Raw genomic sequence first — 25,663 nt, forward strand, 5'->3', positions numbered from 1 at the left:
CTCTGCCTTTTCAGGTATTTCTAACATTTGGGGGGTAGAAGGGATTTTTACCAAATTGTGTTACTACAGTATTTTTTACTCCAAACAATGTAAAATTGTGGGCTGTTACCAGGCTCAGCTGGAGCTATGCAGTTACCCTCTTTCCAGGTTAGGATATCAGAATAGTTTTTTGGCACAAAGAATTAAAGAAAATATACCTTGCAGCTATTATTATGAACCAATCCCTCCCCCCACTCTCCCACTCTCCCTCTCTCTCTTTTTTATACTGGGCTTATTTAAGTTAGAAAACATAAAGTAAAAAATGGGTGTAGCAAAGCTTACATATTCTTGTATATCAAACTTGGGTTCAAATCCTGGTTTCTCTTCACAGCTATTTCAGTGTGGACCAATTACTCTCTTTGAGCCTCTGATAAGACACAAGTTCAGGCTTCTTACGCTTTTGTGTGTACGATTCTTGCCAGTGGAACTACAAAGCCGTGAGGGGGGCCTGCATCTGTATCTCCTAAAAATACATCATATGGTGAGATCTTTTTTTGTAAGAGGAGGCCTCAGCTGGAAAGGCTGGGACTTAACTGAAAGTTGGATTTTCTCCAACGCAAAGGTCTGTCCTAAGACGCTCTGTAAGACTGTTCACAGCATTGCCAAGCAAAACCACCCCATGTAGTAAGAGAGGCCTTAATGAGACCATATGTCCAAGGGACGGTCAATAAGTTCACTGTTTAGAACAGAGGAGTAACCAGAAGCAGGGCCTCTGACACAGGGACATCGCCTTATCTAGAACTATTACAAATTTTTCTTACTCAATACAGCCAGTTCTTGATTTTGATCATTATGGCTAATTTGGGTTGTTTGCATCTTTACATACTCGGTTCAGGTCTACGAGACAACAGTTCATGAAGGGCCTGCGCTGTTCTTAGCGCTTACGCGCTGTCCTGCTCTACCTCTGTCTACCAGTGGCTACATTATGTTAACATGTGTTTATGTGTCTGACCCTCCACAGACTTCCAGCTCCTCTTCCTCTTTCCCTCTTCCCCCTGTCGACACCAATCTCTTTCATACCCTAGAACAGAGCCTACAACCATAACTTGAAAACCTTGCATAGTGTTTACCATACTGCCTTCTGCATCTTTTACATAATCATTTATTCTTAGACTACACCTGAAAGATAAACATTCTTGTTATTACTCTAAGTTTCAAAATAAAGAAAACTAAGGCACGGAGTCGTTAAGTAACTTTCCCAACATCATACAGCTAATAAATGATGGTACTTGGAGAGGACCCAGAAAGTCTAACTCCAGCCCCCACACTCAACCAGTAACCCTATCTTCCTTCAAAGATTCTTGATAAATGTTCACTCAACTGATTCCAGCATGACTCAGCACAGATGAATACATACAAATATCTGGTCTTTGAAGAGAAAGAATATTCTTAACGTCTCAGATTCTTAAAACTTTTCTTGGGACATACATAAATTATAATAGGCAAAGTTTTCAAAGAACTATCAAAAGCTTTGATTTACATGTTATACAAAATTCCATTTGATCACCAAAGGCCTCTTAAGGGCACAAAACCTCTTCAAGCACATATGCGGAATGGTTATGTTTTAGTAATCCACTGTCACTTACTACATGCTTCCATCTGGAAAAACAAAAACAAAAACAAAGCCTCTGGATGAAAAGTCAATGAGCTTTTTGTTTTTCTGTTTTCAAACTGCTGGCATCAGCCGTAGAGTGTTGGAACATGAACTTGTTATCCTTGAAATAAACTGCTGCCTGCCAAAATCCACCCCCAAAAGTTGATCTGATTAAGCAGTAAACATAATTAGAAGACACGACCTCTGTTAGTACCTTTATTCAAGCAAGGGGTTTAGCACAGGGCAGAACCATTTTAAAGTTTCTCATAAAAGCACCAACTGTTGAAAGCAAAAGAAAAAAAAAATTGAAGCCAACAGAGACTAAGAGGAAGTTGTATCACTGGATGTCCATGTCCCTGTGTTTGCAGATTGACCTCAGCATGGGTAGAAAGAGGGGACAAGTCCTTTGTGGTCTGTGGGGACCGCATTGAAGGTGAAGGATGTGACAGAGACTAAACGGAATCTGGATCCTCAAAGTGAAAAAACATTAAGTTAAAAAATCCCCACAAAAAACTTTACATGCCAACAGGTCTCTACAGTATCCACTGTGAAAATGATTATGACATTGACAATGGTGGTGATATAATAATAATAAAAAACCAATAAGACTTGCATGACAAACTAATATTTTTCTATTAAAAAAAGTTAAAAAGTTAAATTGCCAAGTAGCAAAATCAAATATATTGTTTTGAAATAGTAAAAAAGTGCAGTGAACATTTATCTTATTTATCTGTTCGTTCATTCATTCATTCATTCCTGGCAGCCCAGAGTCTTTGCCCTCCTCCAGTAGTTGGATTCCCTGTGGGGAGTTCTCCCTTGCCTCACTTTGTGAAGTCTCAGTGGTACCCCAAGGGGCCGGGCCTGCCCTAACTCCCTCAGTGGAAGTCAGAGGGGCTCCTTTGGCCAATCATTCATTTCGGTGCCTGGTGGAGACAAAGGGCAGGCACATGACCTAAAGCTCAAGCCCAGCCAGAGGACTTAATTTCCCTAGGACTTTGATGTGAAGATAAAAAACAACTTGGTATAAGTCTCCTCATTTGCTTCCGGGCGGGCGCTCAGGTGCTCTCAAGACACCATCCAGACGTTTTTCCCATCTGCCACATGCCGGCTTCTTCACCGGCCCCTCAATGACGTGCACTTCCCTATACTCTCCCAATATGTTCCCTTTTATTTTCTCGAGTGATCCTAACTCTGTTTCAGTTGTTTGCTCCCAAAGTAGAAGTGTTGGGTATCAGCAGGCCAAGGAACCAAGTAAAAACCACAACAACCTAACTGGGCAACTGGGTCCTAAGTGAGGACAGAAGCTGGAAGAGGGGACACAGATGGGGGGGATCCCTAGAAACTGGGAACATCAGCTGTGGCAGTGCCAGGGAGCCCAGCTGAAGGTCACTGGGGCAGTGGCATTAGGGAGACAGCCTAAGCTCCAGAAAACAGAGCGATGAGCAGGAGTCCCAGAGAATAGTTTATACTTCACAACAAATTCGGGGCTTTAAGTTGACATCGTTATTTTCAGAAACAACTTCTACACTACATAAAAACCTACCAGGAGATGAAAAAAGCCTCCCATTTCTTTGTTCACAATTAATGTTCAGAATAAAGCAACTAGATCACAGATCACAACTTGATACGCTGGAATATTCTAAAGAAAATGTATTGTATTTCTCTTCCTTCCTGCTGTGTGCTCACCTTTCTCATTTTCTTGTCTGCATAATGAAGTTAGGCTTATCATTTCGTTTGGTTTATAGCTGATTTTACAGCCCAGCTCATCATTAACGACTGTCTCACAGAGCCAAAAACCTTCCCGTGAGCCTTATTTTCATAAATTCACTTAGAATGAGCTCACATTAAACTTTATACAATACCATTTAAAAAACTAAAGCTAAAACCCAAAATAAAATTACATCTCCCACTTAAAACTTTACTTAAAAAAAAACCTGTGGGTTAATGATTATTGCCAGACCCATGTTACCTCATTTGTTTGGAAACAAATATCTAAGCAAAAAAATACATGGGAAGAGATTTGCTTTTATCCACCTAATCGTACCTGAATAGGGACTCTCTTGACAGCCAAATTTCATTCTGTTTCACCGTTTTCCAAGAGAAAAGCAACAGCAGCAACACAGTGGACACAGTCAGGGTGGTGGCCCCGCATCGATTCAGCCAAGTGCACAGCTTGCTCAGTCCGTGCACAAAAAGGATGCAGTAGCCCATGCTGGAAAACAGTGTGGGAGAAGCAGGATTACTCTGGGGGTGCAGTGGAGGCCCCATGTGTATTCTGTCCCATATAAACTAGCTTTCAAATAAAGCTTGTCCTGGGATGGAGAAACAAACATAAACACCCCTCTCTCACACACATTTACATGTCGGTTCTCTGATGGGCTGTACCAGCACATTGCTAGTCCTTTGGCATTTGTGTGGAGAATAATAGGTTCATCGTTTAGGCTCAGACTGCCCTGGATTTCAGAGCTCAGACATCATGAGAAGTCCCTTATGTATGTTCTTGGGTCCTGAATAGACCCTCTGACTCTTGCTTCCTTACGTCATTGACATCATATAACCATATTGGTATCATGTGCCTACATTTACTGTGCTGCAGCCGGTCACATCATGGCTTTGTGACAGGCAGTCCCTAAGACTTCCCTAGCAGGTCCTGGGAGGGATGCTGGTTACCAAGGAGCACTGGTGTCTGTCTCTAGGGATGTGCTGCCTGCTGTGTACCCACTCTGGTCAAAGTCCTTATGCTGATGGAAAATCATCTGTCCACAAGCCAACTCCTGAGCCTTGCAGCTTGGAGCTCATCACAGACAGACTGTGTCGATATGATTTTCTTGCTGACTCTGGCTCAGCTTTCTAAACAGACATAAGAATTGCTCATTATCTGAGTGGCATGTCAGTATCACATTTCTAAAAGCCTCTGGCCTGGTGGATGGAATGTGGTGCTTCACATTATCTGTGCAGCCACAGAGATGCTTCCTGCTTGTTGACTGGCCTCAGAAAAACACAAACATTTAATTTGTACCCATTATTGCCACAGGCATTTTAGTTAAAACCCACTTCTTTCCAAAGATAATAAACTACAAATTATAACAGAATATTTTAAGGATGAAAGAAGACTGTGTAAAGAAATCCTACGGGGCGCCTGGGTGGCTCAGTTGGTAAAGCGTCCGACTTCGGATCAGGTCATGATCTCACAGTTCATGAGTTCAAGCCCCACGTCAGGCTCTGCGCTGACAACTCAGAGCCTGGAGCCTGCTTTGGATTCTGTGTCTCCTTCTCTCTGCCCCTCACCTGTTCACACTCTGTCTGTCTGTCTCTCTCTCTCAAAAGTAAATAAACATTAAAAAATTAAAAAAAAAAGTAATCCTATATTAGACATTAATGCTATAAGAAGTCCAAATTAATACAGCCCATTTACTTGTTCAATTATTTACTTCTCTCTATGTGACTGGCAATAAACTAGGCACTAAGGATGCAATTATGAATAAAACACATGTCCTGCCATCAAACAACTCCAATCTACTGAGGCAGGTTGGGTTTGTAAAGGAAAACACTTAAATCGTCTCATTTCTAAACATACCTCCTTTAAAAAATCTCTCCACTTTCCTTCTGTTCACCTTTCTGAATACCTGTGCTTTGGTCTCAAGGATTGAAAAACAAGAGAAGCATCTGAGGTTTCTGATGTGGAGATGCTGGGAATCAGTTCAAGTTAGAGCTCCAATTCCATACTTCAAATCCCGTAAGTTGGTTGGTCCAGCTCCCTAAAGTTTTGGGGTTCACTGTTTAGCCAAAGAGAGTCACCATCCCACTTACCAGTGGGAGACTGTGGTTTGAGCTAAGGAGGCCCATACCTATTTACTGGATTTGACTGCCATAAACACTGTGCAGAAGCCCTGAACATTCCAGAACACAGAGTCACTGGTGCAAAAAACAAAACAAAACAAATAAAAACTCAAAACCTCTTTCCATTTTCACAAGTCAGGTTTGGCCTTAGAGGTATCAAGGTTTTCTAAATGTCTCTCATTCTGTACAACTTGCCATGCTGATGCCATTACAGGCCATCATGGTTGCTCAAGTTCATGTGGCTGCTTGCCATTTGTCCCTCTAGCCTCATCCGGATCCCAGCCCTAAGTGAGCAGGATGTAGCTCTGGCCACAGGAAAGCCTTCTGGGCTCCATTCTTCCATTCAACAGATATTTAATAAGCACCAACGGTGCCCTGACATTGTTACAGGCACCAAGAACACATCGGTGGACAAAACAGACAATAATGTTTGTGCTTGTGGAATCCACCTGGGTGGGGAGAAACGGCCAATAAGCAAATAAAACACAGAGTATGCCACACAGCAGGGTGTGTTACATGGGGGAAAATCTATCAGGAAAGAGGAAGAGGGAGTCCAGGGTGGGGAGGAAGTTGAGATTTTAATGAGTGGTCAAGAACGGAGCCATTGAAAAAGGGACATGTAAACAAAGTCCTGAAACACATGAGCAGTGCCCCATGCAGACACCCACATCTCTAGTGCCAGCTGACTTCTCCCCCTGCCTTCATAAAACAGCCCCACTGAGAACTACTATTTACTGAGTACAATCTTATGTGCCAACTATGTTCTATAGATGGGTTCAGCCCATCCTCACATCCCCGTGGGTCACTCACTGTGTTTAACCATAAAGACACTGACGAGGAGAAAGGTGAACTGATTTCCTGAATTGGGTCACATGGCTCGTACATAGAGAGCAAAGATACAAACCCAGGAATTTCAGATTTCAGAACTCACACTCCATATGCTGTCCTGCTTGTCTGGGTTCTGACCTGACTAGCTGATTCTTGTGTTCCTCACAGCTTTTTTTTTTTTTTTTTAATGTTTATTTATTTTTCGAGAGAGAGACAGAGAGAGACAGAGAGAGAGAGAGAGAGAGAGAGAGAGAGAGAGAGCATGAGCAGGGGAGGGGCAGAGAGAGAGAGGGAGACACAGAATCCAAAGCAGGCTCCAGGCTCTGAGCTGTCAGCACAGAGCCCAATGCAGGGCTCGAACCCACGAGCTATGAGATCATGACCTGAGCTGAAGTCAGACAATTTACCAACTGAGCCACCTACATGCCTCTTGTGTTTCTCATACCTTAGCACACAGCTTCATGTACTTCCCTCCTAACCACTCCATTCATAAAATTGTAATAGTTGTTATCTGTCTCCTTGTAGGAAAAAGAGCTGCCCATCTGGCAGAGCACTAGGGAAGGAAAACACTGGGATCTCCACACTGGATCTCAGAGCCAGGGCCACAAAATGGCAGAAGACAAGAACAATGAAGACAACAATAACAAAAAGTAATTAGCTAGTTTATACATTTATATGTTTATATTGAGTCCTTTCTATCTGTCAGGCACTGTGCTAAGAGCTTTGTATGGGCCTGTCCACAGGATAAGGACAGTATTGGCTTTAAATATATCATCTGATTTATGGGGCATTTAGGTGGCTCAGTCTGTTAAGCATCCCAGCTTCAGCTCAGGTCATGATTTCTTGGTTTGTTAGTTTGAGCCCCGCGTCGGGCTCTGTGCTGACAGCTCAGAGCCTGGAGCCCGCTCTGGATTCACTGTCTCCCTCTCTCTCTCTGCCCCTCCCCCAGTCACGTTCTGTCTCTTTCTCTCAAAAATAATCATTAAAAAAACATTTTAAATATATTATCTGATTTAAAAATATAATCCTCAGTATTTTACATTTCATAGATGAGCAAACTAAAGGTAATAAGTGTTAAATAACTTGCCTGTAGCACCCACAGCTAATAACAGAGTCAGATCGGAAGACCCATGACTCTAACACGACGCTGTACTCCAGAAGTTGGCAAACTTTTTGTGTAAGGGGCACAAGAGTAAATACTTCAGGCTTTTCTGTCCTTCCCACTCTATCTTTGTAGCAGGAAAATAGCCATCGACACTAGGTAAACGAACGGGCATGGCTGTGTTCCAATAAAATTTATTTATAAAACAGGCGGTGTGCCAGACTCCACTCAGGAGCCACAGCGTGTTGACCCCTGCTATAACCAAAGGAAGGAGAACGCCATTCCTTTCCACTCAGCACAGGCATCAGTATCAAGTAACACGGTAATTTTTTTTGGAAAGTCCTTGTGTTGACATATGGTTTAAAGAAATGGTAAGCCATATAAAATAATCTCTACTTAGGTTTGCAAATTTCTTAGAGAGTATCACATTCTTAAAAACTTGAACACAATATCACAAAGATTAAGATGCTTCTCTATTATGACATTTCATCCTTCAACATCTGCTTTAATACAGATCTCAGCAGCAGGGGGTGGGGGGAATTTCTCTCTCCATTGCTAGGGGCAGGGCAAGTCCTCATTTTGAAAGCAGAAAAATCAAGCAAATGAGAAGCTACATGCTTTTGTGGCCTCCAAGGAAATGAAACCAGACTCCAGATTGCTTTGGTTAATCTGGGTAAGGGGAAATCTGGGCTCTGAACAGAGACCTCTCCACAGAGAATGAAGGAGTCAGTGCAAACCACTGACATGTGACAAAATCGTAACCCGAAGAACCAAGAGCCAAACTCTGGCTGCTGATTGGTTTAGCTCATTACTAAGATGCATTTTTTTTTTAATGCTTATTTATTTTTGAGAGAGGCAGAGCGTGAGCAGGGGAGGGGCAGAGAGAAAGGGAGACACAGAATCTGAAGCAGGCTCCAGGCTCTGAGCTGTCAGCACAGAGCCCAATGCAGGGCTTGAACTCATAAACTGTGAGATCATGACCTGAGCCAATGTCGGACTGCTTAACCAACTGAACCAGCCAGATGCATCTCTTGACCTGAGCCAAAGTTGGAGGCTTAACCAACTGGGCCACCCAGGCGCCCCGCTAAGATGCATCTGGAGAAGCACTGCTGCTTTTGTGAATGGAATAATTATCTGATCTCTCATTCACAGGCTGAAGGTATCTCCATTTCAGTGCATATTATAACTAGAGACATGGGCATCTCTCCTTATACTTTTATGGTGCACATCCAAAGGGAACTGAATAGGAAATGCAGGTCAACAATGTTGGTCCTTTCATATTAGAAAAATGTTTAAACCTGTTATTTGAGAACTTTGTGAGAAGTTCATCATTGTGTGAATAGTACAGTTGTACTTTCATGAACCTGGCCCCGAAGCTCTCAAGCGATAAAAGAAAAACACTTCTCCTTCCTGTTCACATCAACCTGAAGAGATGACAATTTTCTATCTCTGGGGCAAGCATTTTATGATGCTTACTATAGCTTCACTTTTTGTTTAGTTTTATCGATCAAAGAGAATCTTTTCACTGCTAAGTAGAACTGAAATTCTACCTTTTAACAAACTCAAGCCACTGAAAGTATCTATAAATAACATTAGCGATATAAGAGAGACACAATCTCACCATTTTATTACTTAAAAAACATTCCCAACTTTAGATAGTTGAAATGAAACATATCCCTGGTTAACTTCATTCTGGTCTGTTGAGTCCCCACCTGGCAAATTATGGCAGTAAGATCTTACTCTGGTCTCATGGACGGTTAAACAATAAAGCCCTGGAATGCTGAGCCCAGAACAGGTGTTTGATGCGGCAGCCGGGAAGCAGCAGGGAGCCAATGGTGCCGCCTCAGATCAGATTTAACCCGGGAAGGGGGGCTGCCAGCTTCTGGTGAGCCAAGGTTCCCCCCCTGTTCTTTTTTTATCTCAAATATTTGATGGGTGGGAAAATTTCTCACAAGGTTGAATATATTTGGATGGGAGTTTATTCATATTCCAAGAAAATGACTCCAAAAGCATTTCTTGTACATTTCCCTCTTGTGCAGCTACTTGTCCTATGTGCTGGGCTCCTGCGGTAGGTATGAAGAGCTTCTTTCTATTGACTTCTCCACGAAACAGGTTTCTTCTGTTCTTTCCTCAGCGTATCTACGGAACACCTGAGATAATAATGCCATTGCTTTCACCTTCCAAGAACCTGATTCTCTTTTATCTTTTTGAAGATGAGATGTTCCTCTGAACCTAAGTCACCTACTAGCTCCAAATTTGTAAGACTTCCTGGGTTAAATAAGGCAGGGGTCTGGCGTCAGAAAAAGCCCTGTTTGCATTTCAGTTCTGACACTGATGTTTGATCTCAAATTATTTAAGTTCTCTGGTTATTAACAGTCTTATTTGTAAACGAAACTAATTTCACACTGTGCACAATGCTTGGTAGACAATAAACAGCAAGTGATAACATGAACACGATGTTATAATAATAATATTGCTAGGCAATTGTTTTCTGCTAAATAGAGTATGAGGCAGGAAAGTTGTACGGTCTGCACATAATCAGGTAGAAACCAATGTCTCTCTCTGCCAGGCTCCTGTCAATGTAGTAACTTCCTGGGGCCCATAAAACACTAAAGGCTGCTGTGGAACAAAAGTGTTTTAGTGCGAACTTTAAGTCGGGAGTTCACAGCTAGGAAAAGGAATTCATTGGAGAATGAAGAGTCTGGAACTGGGTCTGAGGAGCTGGGTTCTTCTCTGACACTTGTGAGTTCTGTGGCTCCGGGAGATTGACTCAACCTTGTGAAGTCTTAGTTGTTTATTGTACAAGAGGTTAATAGTGCCTGCCTTAGACACCTTAAAATACAGCTACTTTAAAGGGTTGTTGGTTGGAGTAAATGAAATCAGGTATGTGGACATAGTCCATGAACTGAATACAATGTGTCAGTGTTTTCAAGTGTTTATGTGTTCATGTGTGTATTTAGTATGCCATATGCTATCACATCAGTAAAATGTGCTGTGCATATCATGAAAATATGTGATGAGATCTGGAAATACAACTTGAGAAATCCAGTTTATCAACGTCCAGATAGACCCAAACTATGTAATTTACAGAACAATATAAGTCTTTTAAAAGCATTCACAGACAGGGCCTGGAAGGCTTAGTCAGTTGATCATCTGACTTGATTTCAGCTCAGGTCATGAGCCCAGGGTTGTGCCAAGTGCGGAGCTTGCTTAAGATCTTAAGATTCTCTCTCTCTCTCTCTCTCTCTCTCTCTCTCTCTCTCTCTCTTTCTCTCTGTCTCTCTCTCCCTCTGCCCCTCTTCCCCACTCCCACACTCTCTCTAAAGCAAAATAAAAAATAAAAATAAAATATTCAAGGAAACTCCCTTAAAATTACAAACTTCTTGTACAGTATCGTTTGGTTCAGAAAGGTTTGATTGACACATCATTTTATAGAACAATACACTTCAGAAAGTAAGATACACTTGTAGTGTGTTAAATATATGTAGCTATGTATTTCCACTAAGTGCATTCATAGTTCTGGAATTCAAAAAGCACTTAAGCAAATCCTCCCTTATACTCATTTCAAATCTTTCTCTACTCTATCTTTGTGAATTAAAGAAGAAAGAAGAAAGGGAAGAAAACACAAACTATAATCTCTCTAATGATTTAATGCACAATAAAGAAGCTTTTCTCTTCAACTTTCATATGAAATAAAGTATTAACTGTTTGAAAGTTCAGGTTGGTTATTTAAGGATAGAGTAACATTTTATTCATTTTGCATCTTGAGCATCAGGTATGACAGGAGCTGTTTCACAGGTGTGGTTGAACAATGAGGTTAAAAGTATCAGAAATTAACATGGAAACAAACATAAACTTAAAAATGAATCAACCCAAGTCAGGGGTGAAGATTTTTAAAAATTAAATTTTTAAACATTTTAATGTTTATTTTTGAGATAGAAAAAAAGAGAGAGAGAGAGAGAGAACAAGCAGGGGAGGGCCAGAGAGAGAGGGGGAGACACAGAATCTGAAGCAGGTTCCAGGCTCTGCACAGAGCCCTATGTGGGGCTCAAATTCACGAACCGTGAGATCATGACCTGAGCCAAAGTCAGATGCTTGACTGACTGAGCCACCCAGGCACCCCGATAAGACCCACTTTTATCATCAGGAGAACTATCCATCTACAGAGTATGGATGTTTCCCCTTGGGAACGTTCCCCCCAGGCCTGGTTTACTTCCCTCCCAGCCTGGTGCAAACAGTCACAACCAGATTTTCTATCTGGGCATGAGAGGCCTTTCAGCCAAAGCCAAAGACCTCCCCCAAGTAACTCTAAAGCTACTCCTAAAAAGTTAGAAAAACCACCTTCTCTCTACCCTCCCACAGCATGCCCATCTCTACGACCTGAATTCTATCATTTCTTCTTCCGTAACCCACCGTATTCAGCATCTTCACTTTTGAAGTGAAGGCATAATGGACAATCCATTAGTTGTTGCTGCCCCCTCCTCTATTCCGTGTGTTAACACAGAGCTGACCGCACAAGTGTATGATTTGTCATGTGTCCAGTGTTCTTTAACTCTACACAATCCTCTTTTATGAAGCATCTGTTGTGCTGGGTACCATAAGAAAACACAGACATACAAAATGGTGGTCCCAAACCTCACGAGAGAAGAATACTCCAGGTTTCCAAAAAGAGTAGGGAGGATATTTTAAGATTACTAAAATGTGTAGAAGTCACTGGTGTAGTGGTAATCATTTGGCCATGTATAAATGTATCAAATCATGTTGTACACCTTAAACTTACACAGTATTGTATGTCAATTGTATTTCAATAAAGATGAAAGAAAAAGAAAAAAAAAGAAGTCACTGGTTTGAGATGCATTTCACTGTGCAGAATCGGAGAGAAAAGAAAAGAAATGAATTCACTTATAAGGACAAGATGGCCACACTTCAGTCAGTCCTGTGTTTCAGAACACTAACCTGTGAGGGTAGGGCTGCAGACCCAGGGGAAGAAGAAAAGAAGGAAGGAGAGACCCTTACCTATGTTGCTTTACTCTCCTTCAACTTTGCTTCCTCCAAACTCCTCGTTTGCACAGGGTAGACTGAAATAATGACTTGCAATTACCTAGCATAGCTTATGGTATTTTTCACATATATTATTCCATCTAGGCTCATCTGAATCCAAATTATACTCTCCAAATTTTACTTTCAAATTGTGGTTTCCAGACATTTGCTGTCCATCACTTAGGACTTAATAGACATAAACATTCATCTTTTATAACTAATAGGATTCTGTAATATGAAGGTCATGATTATAGTTCAGCAAGTAACTGCTCAAGATTACCCTCCTTTCCTGCCCCAGGCCACCCTGAAGATTGGCCAAGTGATCTACGGCCCACAAGCACTCAATCTGCCCTCAGCTCACTTCATTTTCACTGTGGCTCTCTCTGTTCTGTTCTGTCTGTGATCTACAATCTCCAGTTTTAGTTGTTTTTTTTTTTTTAATGTTTTAATGTTTATTTATTTTTGAGAGAGATAGGGCACGAGCGGGGAGGGGCCGAGAGAGAGCGAGACACAGACTGAGCCACCAGGCGCCCCACACTATGTTTTAGAAGAAAGCTGAGTCTGTCCTCCTCTGCTGCTCCCCCTCCCCCCATGTCTCCCATCTTCAATGGGAGACACCTCCACTGTCATGCAGTCGGAGGCTTCTTGATGGTGTGATAGCCTACTCTGGGTTTCAAAAGTTGATTAAGGTTATCCTTCAGCATATGATGGAGTAAGGGTGGGAATATCTTCATGTCAGGTTGCTTGTCCTTTTCCTCTTGCTGTGCCAGAATACACTGTTCCGTCCAGCCCTCTGACACCTGAATTCAGAAGAGGTGTGAGACCTAGAAGCCAGGCCTTGTGCAGTGAGGCTGCTCTCGAAGGCAGTGCCCAGGTAGGAAGGGTCCTTGCACCAGGCTTGTGCAGGGCTGTGTGAAGAGCACGACCAGGAAGGAAAGAAGGAGGGGTTTACTGAGGGACTCAAGTGAATGTGTTCTAAAACTAGAGGCTGTAGGGGTGCCTGGGTGGCTCAGTTGGTTAAGCATCTGACTGCGGCTCAGGTTGTAATCTCACAGTTTGTGAGTTTGAGTCCCACATCAGGCTCTGTGCTGACAGCTCAGAGCCTGGAGCCTGCTTCGGACTCTGTGTCTCCCTCTCTCTCTGTCCCTCCCCCACTCTCTCTCTCTCTCAAAAATAAATAAACACTAAAAATTTTTTTTTTTTTAATATGGTGCGGGACACAGAAGACACTGGATTTAAAAGGATTTGAATACCTCTCCAAAGTAAAAAGACCTATTTACTTCTTTACTCAAATCTTGGAGCTTCCCACTGTTTCTTCTCCAGTGGTATCACTGACCTTCACTCTTTCTTTTCAGATCATTTGCTGACATCAATTTATTGCCCCTCATTTAATAGTGCACTGCATTTCCGCTTTTCCTTTCTCTGCTCTCCTTATGAGAGAACTTTATCTTAAGACGACATGATAGAAATACACACACACACAAAATGGATTCAGAGCTAAAACTAAGTAATGATTGAGAGAGTTTGGGTAATTTAGCCAACACATATGCACACCTATACACAGGTGTTCTCAAGGAGCAGGTGCTCTTGACCTTGTAACTGAAAACTCCTTCTCAACCTAATGTTTAGGTTTTTGGCAGAGTGGCTCTTTGCCAAGCCCAGGGTGCTTTTCCCATCTCTCCAATGCATAATACAATGGGAATTTCAAACAAAAATCAAGCTAAAAAGCGAATATCTGGCTTTGCCTGGTTCCTGGGTTTTCTACTATTTTTGTGACTTGGCCCCATCAAAATCTAGTTACTTATGTCCTCTTAAGTGACTCAGTCTTGTCACATTCCTATCAGCCATGGCCTCAAAGGGGCTCAACTTGCTCTACAAGGTATCAGTTACTTTGGGAGCAATCTTACTGGTGCTTCAAGCCCCTGTTAAGATTCTACTAGGCTTCAACCCAATTGAGCCGCTTTCCGTGACATCATGTGGATGGGCAAACTTTTGACCCATTCTCATGGACTGCAACCTCTCTTAATAAGCTGCCTGTACAACTGCTTCTTGGAAAAGGAGGTCTGGCATTGCTCTTATTGCCATGGCCCCATTTCCTCCTGACATAAGTTCCTTCTTGATGCTTTCCCCACGAACTTCTAAGCATCAGCTATTCCTGCTGCTTATAAGGACACCCCATTATCTCAGAGTAGGGGCTCCATACCTGTGCTTCCCGACCACTTCCTGGTACCCACCTCCTGGCCCTGCAAAGTGCCTGTCCCCATGGCAAATATACTGCCTTCTTTTCTCCTTCCCCCCCAGGGGACCCATTGCCCTTTCCCTACGAGGCCCAGCCTGTTGAAAAAGAGCAGACAGAAGTGATCACATTCCAATGCTTGACAACAATCTTTGTTTAAAATCTTAAGCAGTTGGGGCACCTGGGTGGCTCAGTTGGTTAAGCGGCTGACTTCGGCTCAGGTCATGATCTCACGGTCCGTGGGTTCGAGCCCCGTGTCGGGCTCTGTGCTGACAGCTCAGAGCCTGGAGCCTGTTTCAGATTTTGTGTCTCCCTCTCTCTGACCCTCCCCTGTCATGCTCTGTCTCTCTCTGTCTCAAAAATAAATAAACGTTAAAAAAAATATTTTAAATCTTAAGCAGAAAAAAAAAATTGATACTCTCCACAAGATTATTCTCAATCACAAAACGTTTGAACTTGGGAGCTGAAAGAGACCTTCAAGATCACGTAGCCTAGTAGTTACTGGAGTTTTAGGTTTCCCAAACCTGCAAAATTTCTAAGAAAGGGGAGTTGGGTGCAACCCCTGCTGCTCTTATCATCTTGTCATAGGAGAATATTTTAATGCCAAAAATATAAGAAAGATGTAATTCCATAATTTAAAAACTGCATGGATTTAACTTTATGAAACATTTATTACATTGTCTTTCTCTCTCTCCTCACCCCCTAATTTGGCCACAGACCTGAGAAAACTCTGTCACAGAGATCTAAGCAACACTCGGGGACCACTGAGCAAGGCCAACCCTCTGGTTTTACTGGTAGGAAAATGGGCAACCCAGGGCTGCCAGGTAGTAGGGGACAGATGGGGCTATGCTGATTCCCAGTTCAGTCTTCTTCCTACTGGATTTGCCAAAGTAAGCTTGGGTTGATATCAAATGACGGCTCTGCTGATTTTAATATTTGGCGAAACTTTGATTCAGTCTCAAATAATCATCATTCTCCTCCAGGAAGTTTGAAGAAGCCTATGCACATATGGCTTATCAGAAGGGGTTCCCAATATCAGATAACGGAAGTAGTACGACTTCCCGGGTATGGTTCCTCATTTTGCATTCTGAGAAAGGAATACTGCAGTATTGCTTTAATAGCTACCTGTGTAAAATTAAAAATTCCATTTCAAATTGACAGGTATGATTTGAAGGTATTTCTCAAAATCCAAAATGAATGGGAGTCATCATTTTTCCAATAGTCTGTGTCTGATGTGTCCAAAAGCTTAGGGATTATACAACAGAAATGGCATCTTTCTAAGAGTAGGGTAATTTTTTATTTTTCTTTCTTTCTTTTTTTTTTTTTAATTTTTTCAATGTTTTTTTATTTATTTTTGAGACAGAGAGAGACAGAGCAGGAGCAGGGGAGGGGCAGAGAGAGGGGGAGACACAGAATCCAAAGTGGGCTCTAGGCTCTGAGCTGTCCGCACAGAGCCCGACATGGGGCTCGAACTCACGGAGTGTGAGATCATGACCTAAGCTGAGGTTGGATGCTCAACCGACTGAGCCACCCAGGCGCCCCTATTTTTCTTTCTTTCTTCCAACACATGTTATCTAACTTCTCCTTCTGTGGTCTCAATTCTCATTTTTTTAAATAATGTATTTTATTTTATATTATTTTATTTCATTTCATTTTATAAACTAGAGAAAGAGAGGGAGAGGGAGAGAAAAATTTAAGCAGGCTCCATGCCCAGTGCGGAGCCAACACAGGTCTTGATCTCACGACCATGAGATCATAAACTGAGCCAAAATTAAGAGTCAGATTCTTAACCAACTGAGCCACCCAGGTTCCCCCGCAATTATTCTTGATCAATGCTATCCACAATATTGTTTCTACCTTCACTTATTCCCATCCATTTCTTCTCTCCACTCATTCGTGTTTTCTTAAAGTAGCTTAGAAATTTGCTCTTTGGTGCTAAAGTGAATAAATCACCCTGAATCTGGCATATAAATGGATATCTGATCACTTCCTGTGACTTCATTTGAGAGCTCTCAACAACTATTTCTGCTTCATTGATTCAAAGAAATTTTAGTCCTTTGAAGCATTCTATTGTGGTTTTTATAAAATACAAAAAAGTAGCCATAAAATTATATCCCTCTCTGGAGATAAGAATAAGAGATCAAAAGTTCTGTTAGAAAAGTGATTTAAGCACCAAACTCTCCTGCCTGTTCAAAAAGGAAATCCACAAAATAGGCACATATCACCAGAAGAAAAGATTATTCCAATTTCTTTTGGTGGTGAAACTCTGACCCTAAAGCCATGCAATGACAGATGGATAGCCTATTTCTGTCCCTTTTATCCATAGATTTCAAAGTGCAAGTGAGAGGAAGGTGATATTTTGGGTCTTTTCTAAGTTAGGTTGGAGGGAGGACAGAAGCCTGAAGATTCAAGTGGCTTGTTCATTGTTAGGCATAATGGCAGAGATAAAAGACCACTTGGTCTGACTCATTCTGGGCCGTCTTATAAAATAGCCTAATCAGCTCCTGGGATGGATGGGACTCACCCAGGCTTCAGTGAGGGTGTACATGACTTCTGTGGTTTCATGGATGGGATCTAAGGCCAGGATTTAGCTCCAAATAACTTGAAATAAACACTTAATGAGTAGGAAGTTCAACTTCCTCAGAAGAATTACCAATTCAGCTTTTTACTTTATTGTCCTATTGCTTGCTAAAGTTTTTGGGACAACACAGATTTCTGCATAAAGATGACTGTGTGTATTATGAAACTGCCACTGAGGACACTGTGCATATGCTTTCTTCAAAGACCTTGGAGACTTAATGCTGTGGAAATTGGCTGTTTCTTGTCAAGGACAATAATGCAAGGAAAGTCACACAGAGAAGACTCCTGTGTGTATAAAAGGCTTGGGAAATGTTCTTCACCATTGCCAAAGCCAAATGCAACAGGCAACATCCAGTGTTCTGACACTTTCCCAGGGATGCCTGAAGCATGTGCAAAATTTTCTGTGGCCCCAAGGCAACTTTCAGCAGCTCTAATGACTACATCACAGCCAGTTTATAATACTGACAGTTTTGTATGAAAATGGGGGACTTTCTCTGGAAAATATTTTACCCAGCAGAGACCAGTGGCCCCATCTCAGTGGAGAATAGTAAATAGTTGGGCAAAGACCTGCTGAAACCCTTGGAAAATGATGACTTAATGTCAATACTGCAATGCATAGATGCAGGCACTTGGGGAGAAAAGACAAAGACAGTCATCTTTTAAATGAAGACCAGCTTATTGACACTGATTTTGGAGGACCCAGCACCAAGTATGCAAAATGCAGCAAAATCCAGGTTGTTTCTGAGAGGCGGGCACTTGTTCTTGGAAATACTGAGGTCTTCTTCATATTCAGAACTTTCATTTTAATCCAAATGAGCTTAGTCCTAGCTGGAAAAGGGCAGGGACACTACTTTATTTTAAAGAAAAGAAGTAAAGTCAGAGTAAGGTCTATTGAAGATATGGCAACCCAAGAAAAGCCTGAGCAGGCATGATTCTGCAGGCGTTAGGGAGACATGCCTACCTTGGCGAGAGGAACCCCTTATTTAAGTAGGACACCCCACAAACGGTTGATAACAATACTATGGGCTTCCATAATGTTTATAATAAAGATCTCTTCCAGAAAAATGACATTTTAACTTCTTGTTTAAAATTCCTGCCCTTGGGGCACCTGGGTGGTTCAGTCGGTTAAGTGTCTGACTCTTGGTTTCAGCTCAGGTCATGATCTCCTGGTTTGTGAGATCAAGCCCGCATCCAGCTCTGCGCTGATGGTGCAGAGCCTGTTGGGGATTCTCTATCTCTCTCTGCTCCTCCCCTGCTAGTGTGCTCTCTCTCTCTCAAAATAAATAAACATTTAAAAAAATAAAATAAGAAAATAAACTCTGGTACTTTATTCCCTCAGAAATTGTTCTCTCATCTCTAGATTAGACAAGTTTACTGCACAAGCAATTCTTTGTCACCCAGACTCACAGATTCCTGAGGATTTATAACACAGGACTCTTAAAGTACAAGTCCTAATTACCAAATGGAGTTGAGCTGAAAGTACATTACTGTGTTCAGAATTTCTCCTTCTTTTCACTTAGAAAGAATACTGAGATGTTACTAGCAGAGAAGCAATATAGTTCAGAGGTGAGAGGATCCCTGACTTCAGTGGGGAGCTATGAACCACTACACAAACAGTGTGAATTCACTGACAAAGTAGAAGATGTTTAGCACAGTGACTGACACAAAATAGACATTCAACAGAAGTTTTGATACAATTCATGTTCATTACTGTTTATCTGAAGTTAAACCATTTGAGGGCAGAAACTGAAATTCAGTTATTTTTGTAGCCTCAGATTCCAGTACAGCCTGCAAATGTGTTCCGTGAATGCCTGTTAAGTGAAGAATGAACACAGATTCCACTTGGAATCCTCAGGACTACAGAGAAAAGCTGACTGAAGCCAGTTTCAGCTGGTCTAAGCAAAAACATATAGAACAGATACCAATGTCCCCTTTGCCCTTCACATCCCCTATTACTGGCAAGGCTTTATAAGCCTGTTATCTTAAAGCAACATAGAATACAAAGAATTTGTTGTATTTTTGTCCTAACGAACAGTATTTTTCAAGAAATCATTTCCTTCCCAAATTGTATTAAAGACACATAAAGAAAATTAAGGACTGCCCTCTCTCCTTGACCAAGTCAAAACAAGAAGTTGCAAAGACTTTGAGAAACTGTTAGGCACTTGGTTTGGGAGTAATCAAACGTTATGAAATTAATTTCTAATTATACATATTTTTAAACTTCTAACTCAATGTCAATTAATGAAACTAAATTTTATTGATATTTAAATTATTTTTAAAATAAAATGTAAAGTTAATTAAAATTCCTAATTCAATACCAATAAATAAAATAATGATTTCCTTATAAAATTTTGGTTTAGGATACTGCCTTTTACAAAAGTTCATTCTTATATAACATTCACGATACTACTTAATTTTAGGAAGTTTATTAAAATCCCTATTTTAAAAATGAGACAGGGTGCCTGGGTGGCTCAGTCAGCTGAGCGTGGGACTCTAGATTTTGGCTCAGGCTGTGATCTCAAGGCCCTGTATATGGCTCCATATACAGGAGCCTGCCTGGGATGCTCTCTCCTACTCTGCCCCTCTCCTGGGCTCTCTCTCTCTCTCTCTCTCTCTCTCAAAAAAAAAAAAAATAAAGATATAAAAATAAAAATGAGAAAGCCTGGGTTCAAAAAAGCTTCATATCTTGCTCAACGTTACACAATGGATAAATGGCAGAACCATTTAGGGGACATTTCCAGACATCTGAAAAGAGATGTGGCCTTGAAACACTGACATTTGAATAAGACAAGAGAACAGACAAGCTGCAGCACAGTTGAAACATTCAGAGATAAGTGGCATTATGTAATCACACATGGCTGAATACCCTTTATAATTTTTAACCATTTTTTTCTCAAGGACAAGTTTTCTTGAGATTGTTCCTATTTTTAAAATAAAAGAACAAAGAGAGACAGAGAGAAAGAAGGAAAAAGATAGAAGTTAATTACAATCATGCTACTTAACATAGTTAATAACTTTATGCAAATCAAATATTTCTAGAAAATTACTACAATTACATTTAATGAAACATAGGTATTGTGGTAAGTGCTACTAAAATCCTGAATATACTCAATACTTCATATTACCCAGCCAGCTTCCAACTGGAGGTAAGCCATTGTAAACTAGGGTGTACATGTGTGAACTTGATCTCCCCCAAACTTCTCTGTGGCTGTTGTTAAAGCTGAGCTAATAAACACCTCCGCTCCACAAGGACCTAATTGTTACATGCGCAAAGGACCGTCCCTCTGGAACTATCCGTGTTGGAGACAGAGGGCAGGTCTCGCAAAGAGGAAATCACGAGCAATAATTACCTAGGCATGTAAAGGACTCTCTCGGCCACCACAAAACCCACCCTGAAGAAGAGATTGCTGGCTGGAATGAACGGGAAAACCAGGAACAACAAGCCCACTAAAACTTCCTTGTGCTCCAGTCTCTGAAACACACAACAGTGAAGGACAAATTAATTTTTAAAAAATTTCACTCCAGTCTGCATTTAACCATCTCTTTCATTCTCAAGTTCTCATTGAAGGCATGAATACATTAGACAATGTAAACCTTTTGATCAGTGTGCTGAATTCGTCAGAGAAAGCCCTCGGGCTAAAACCTCTGGCACGTCGCACGTTTGCCACCCAGAAACATCGGATAATTGCACAACACGATCGGTGACCATCACTCCTTGTTCTGTGCCTGCCCTACAGCAACCCTACTTCTTGGTTCTGGACCCTTTCAGAATTTCTGTCCCCACCAGGCAACTGGTTTCCAGAGAGTAAAGCAGCTTGATAGAATCCAGCTCACTAGGACATTACTGTCCTCTCAGAAATAGAATGCATTAAAAAAACAAACAAACAAACAAACACAAAACACAAAACCTAAACACAGAGCTCACCAGGAGCTTAACATAAATGAAATTAAATGCAAATATGGTAAAATTCAGGGAACCAATGAGAGATCATTAGAGCTGAGGAATTTTTAACTCAATTTAGCCAGTATTTATTCCATGAAATTTTTTGGTATCAAAAATCATTACAGTAATTCATTATATTGACAAAGCACCTTTCTCTAATATTATATATATTTATTGTGTATATTAACTTGTAAAGACTTTCCTGTCACTTCTAGTTAACAGAAAAAAAATATGTGTTACTAATAATTTGTTGTAATGGACACTGTAAAAATTAGTTTGTATTCCATGAATACATGGTATGGACACATTTGAAGGAAGTCTATTTAAAACAAAACTTAATATATGGATGAAATTATATTTTCTTTTTTAAAGAGCTTAAGAAAACCAAATAGAACTCTGCATACTATAGTCACAAACATTTCACAGTCTATTACTTTAATAACTGTAAAATACTAAATAAAAGAATTTTAAAACTATAAATAAAACCGCCTAGCAGAAACTACCGATGCTTTAAGTGTACAAAGATTTTTAACATCTTGAGAGATCTGTCACCTGGATTTTATTAAGAACTTTGTTTTGCTGACTATAACATATAGAGTAATAAAATTTTAGAGAGCAATTCCATACGAATAAATGTGATCTGGACGATTTCTCTTAAATAATTAACAGTTCTGTAAGTTCCAATCTCATTTTTTAACCTAGCGGAACCATCTTCTTTAGAATTAAAAGATGAAAGGAAAAAAAAGGCTCTCGTAACAAGCCTTCAACTGAAATGGATGCAACAGGATGTTATATTTTCTCGGAACATCTAAAATTGAGGGAAAAAATAGGTGAGGAAAGTAGCAAGTTCATTATATTGAAAAGCTGCAACCTATTTTTTTAGTTTAGATTACACTTTGAGTTTACAAAGTACATTTCGTCTCAAGAACTTAAAGTTTACATAATTTAAAAAAGAACCAACATAAGAATCCTGTGACATCAAAAGCACGTATTTCTTGCTAAAATTGAAAATGAATCCCAGAGAATGAGTGTCTTGTCCAGTGCCCTTAATGAACTCCCCGCAAATTACTGAGTACAGAACTGGTGTTCTATTTTTATAGATGCACTTTTATTTTTTAGCTATAGTTGAATACTTCTTTCAAACCTGTCAAAAGCTGAAATATTTTTTTACAAAAGAATTCACATATTGTCCCACAGAAATTTCCAGAGAATTTAGTATGCTCTATTTATTAATCCTATAGAATTATGAAGAAAAGAGTATAAACAGAACTCCAACCAGGCCATCATCCATGTCCCTGGATAGTGTTACAGCCAATAAGTCACCTCCCTGCCCCTCTTCAAGGTTATCAGAAAACAGTCCCCCTGGGATAACCTTGAGGGAGGCATCACTTCCACATCCCCGGTGTCACACCTTCTTGCCTGAGCAAAGGCTGCCCTCCTCACTGTGGTGGGCATGCTTGTGTCCCTTACTCACAGAATTCCCAGGGCTTCGGGAGCGCCGAGGTTGGGAGGAGGCAGGTGTCAGGAGATGGCAGACACCAAGTCTTACCCCCCCCACTCTTCTCCCAGCCCTGCAGGGGGGAAGGACCACCTTCCCACCACACTCCCCACCCCCTGCAGAGCTCTGGACTCCTGGGCACAGGGAGATGAGAGGGGAGAGTGGAAGAGTCCCTAGCCTCCTCTGAAAGACTGACTTGCACACTGAAAACCCACAACCCCATGTATTCGTTGTTCCCCCACCGGGCTCTTCAGGCCCCAAGTGCATCTTTATTTCCTTCATGGCCATCATCCCAGCTGTAATTACACATTTATCTCCGTGTTTACTGTCTTTAATGTCTGTCTTCCCCAGCAGACTATGAGCCATGAGGGCAGGGAGCTGGTCGGCTGTGTTCACTGGTGCACGACCTGTGCTTAGCTCAGTGCCTGGCACTTAATGGGTGCTTAGAAATATTTGCTGAATAAATCAGCGAATGGATAAACATACTGGACAAGAGAGAAACTGGATGCGAGAAGGGGAGAGGGTAGACAGAGCATCTTGATGAGGTGATGATCTGAATTTAAAAAAGGAATGCATGCTTACGAGGCAGACAAATGTGGTTGTGGCTGGGATGGGAGGGCAGGTCACAGGTGGGCACACTCCAGGGAGAAGATGTAGCATGTACAAAACAAGGAAAAGACTAGACATGTTGGTGGGTGACAGAAAGACAAGCAATTAAGTCCATGTCCAGGAGCTGATGTCTAGATTCAAGTTGTGGCCCTGCCACCAACACACCATGAGTCACCCTGAGCAGGGTGTCAGCCCTTTCACCCCGAGACTGTAAAATGAGACACGTGAGGCTTATGGCTCAGTGGGCTGGATCATCCGGAATATCCCTTAGTGAACGGAACCCCACATCATCGGAGGTGTGAGTTGTGAGCTCAGAGGCCACGGCTCCATACTGCTGGTAGGGGGGGCTGGTCCTACAGGGGGCTTTTCTGTTTTCAAAACATTCAGTTGAAGACAGCACCCAACCTCAATAAAGTTTTATTATTTTATTTTGTCTTGAGAAAAATAATATTCACGAAAAACTCTTTATTCTCAAATTAAATTGACCATAATGCCCTTTGTCTTTAAGCCTCTTTGGCATTCAGACAAGAGAGAGAGAATATTCAGAAACGTATTTCTTTAAACTGCAAGTCAATCAACCAAGCAGAAAGTTGTAAAGTGGGGGGAAAATGTCATGGACGTGGCTGAATTTCCTAGAATGAAAAAGACTGGGAGGGAATCCAATTTTGTATCTTGTGGATTACAGATGTGACAAAATTGGCTAAATAATTTAAAGCTTGTTTTAGCCTAATAGATTCAGATGAAACTCAAACAAAATATGAGTGGGGGGGGGGGAGAGAAACTCTGTGGCACTTTCCAAAGTACACAAAGTGCATTCCACTTCTAAAATAGAGGCAAATGGAAATTTACTTATTCAAATTACAGTAGGGCATGAAAAGACAGGATTAAAAGGGCTAATAATATGGCCATTGATAATACACATTATTTGTCCAATTAACTGTCCAACTTCAGAGAAATTTATTTCTTTTTTTTAAAATTAAAAAAAAATTTTTTAACGTTCATTTATTTTAGAGACAGAGCATGAACAGGGGAGGGGCAGAGAGAGAGGGAGACACAGAATCTGAAACAGGCTCCAGGCTCTGAGCTGTCAGCACAGAGCCCGACGCAGGGCTCAAACTCACGGACCGTGAGATCATGACCTGAGCCGAAGTCGGACGCTTAACCGACCAAGCCACCCAGGCGCCCCAGAAATTTATTTCTTTGAGCTTTAATTTGATGATCAGTAAAACAACAGAAAGCATATTGATACCCATGGCATCTGGAGGAAGAATGTATGATAGATTCAGTATGACAGACGTTAGCTTTGATTCTTTTCTGCCTTGGGACAATGTGGAGAAGCATGCCCCTGAGCTGCACAGAGATGACGACCTTGCAACACCTCTCTTAGGGTGCTCAGAGAATTGACTGACTGCCATCTGCACAGCCACATATCTGACCAAGCAGCTAAGGCAAGAGCCGTGGTTTTCTCAGGACCGTAATTGACCTCAGAGGAAATGTCGCTCTAGAATCCAAGTGTAGCCTAGCCTGGCAGCTTCTTGTTTATCTCTTCCCCTTCTCACTCTCAGTTCAGTTCTCAAAGCATATGTCACAGGTAAGGACACACACGCACCTGTGCACTGTGGCCAGCAGGGTGTGGGTGAGCATTCAGGAGAAGACCCCTTTGTGCCCCATTCAAAACAGACATCTACTGCAGGCTGTCCCCTTCCAGGGAGGCAGAGAACGGGCCTCATTATGGTAATTTTTTTAAAAAGATTTTTCAAGTTTAATTTTTTATTTTGTTAATGTTAATTTTGAGAGAGAGAGAGCACATGCACGCATGCAAGCAGGGGAGGGGCAGAAGAGAGGGAGGAGAATCCCAAGCAGTTCTGCACTGTTAGCATAGAGCCCCAATGGGGCTGGAACTCACGAACTGCGAGATCATGACCTGAGCCGAGATCAAGAGTCAGACACTTGACTGAGCCACCGAGGCGCCCCCATTTTTTTAAGTAATCTCTACACCCAATGTGGGGCTCAAACTTAAAACCCCAAAATCAAGAGTCGCATCCTCTACCAACTGAAGCAGCCAGGTGCCCCTTCATTATAGTAATTATTATCATCATCATCATCATCATTATCATATTTTCTCCCACCTCTACAGTTTACAGAAAAATGCTACAGTGCTTTTAGGGTGAGAGCATGTTCTCCTAGTTCTACGTGTAGCACAGTTATATTTCAGTCCTAAAGATGTATTTGGCAGCTCTGAGCTCTAGCTGTCTGCATCTAATTTATCAATCTTCAGGGAAGCTGATGACAGTCAAGCTCCCCTCTTCGGCCCCAGGAGTAAGGCATTTGCCAAGCTGACAACCGAGATGGCT

The 25,663-nt window shown here is 41.5% G+C and overlaps 1 protein-coding gene across 1 annotated transcript in view; it reads right to left on the reverse strand.

Moving 5' to 3' along the window:
• Positions 1-25,663, reverse strand: part of TMTC1 (transmembrane O-mannosyltransferase targeting cadherins 1) — a 273,311-nt gene that overhangs the window by 78,988 nt on the left and 168,660 nt on the right. The window contains exons 9-10 of the mRNA XM_042946180.1: positions 20,610-20,731; positions 3,678-3,845 (exon numbers count right to left, since the gene is read on the reverse strand). Of these exons, the coding sequence (XP_042802114.1) occupies positions 3,678-3,845; positions 20,610-20,731 (290 nt within the window). The remainder of the gene's footprint in view (positions 1-3,677; positions 3,846-20,609; positions 20,732-25,663) is intronic.

This window comes from Panthera leo, chromosome B4, assembly GCF_018350215.1.
Source record: "Panthera leo isolate Ple1 chromosome B4, P.leo_Ple1_pat1.1, whole genome shotgun sequence".
NCBI classification, from domain to species: domain Eukaryota; kingdom Metazoa; phylum Chordata; class Mammalia; order Carnivora; family Felidae; genus Panthera; species Panthera leo.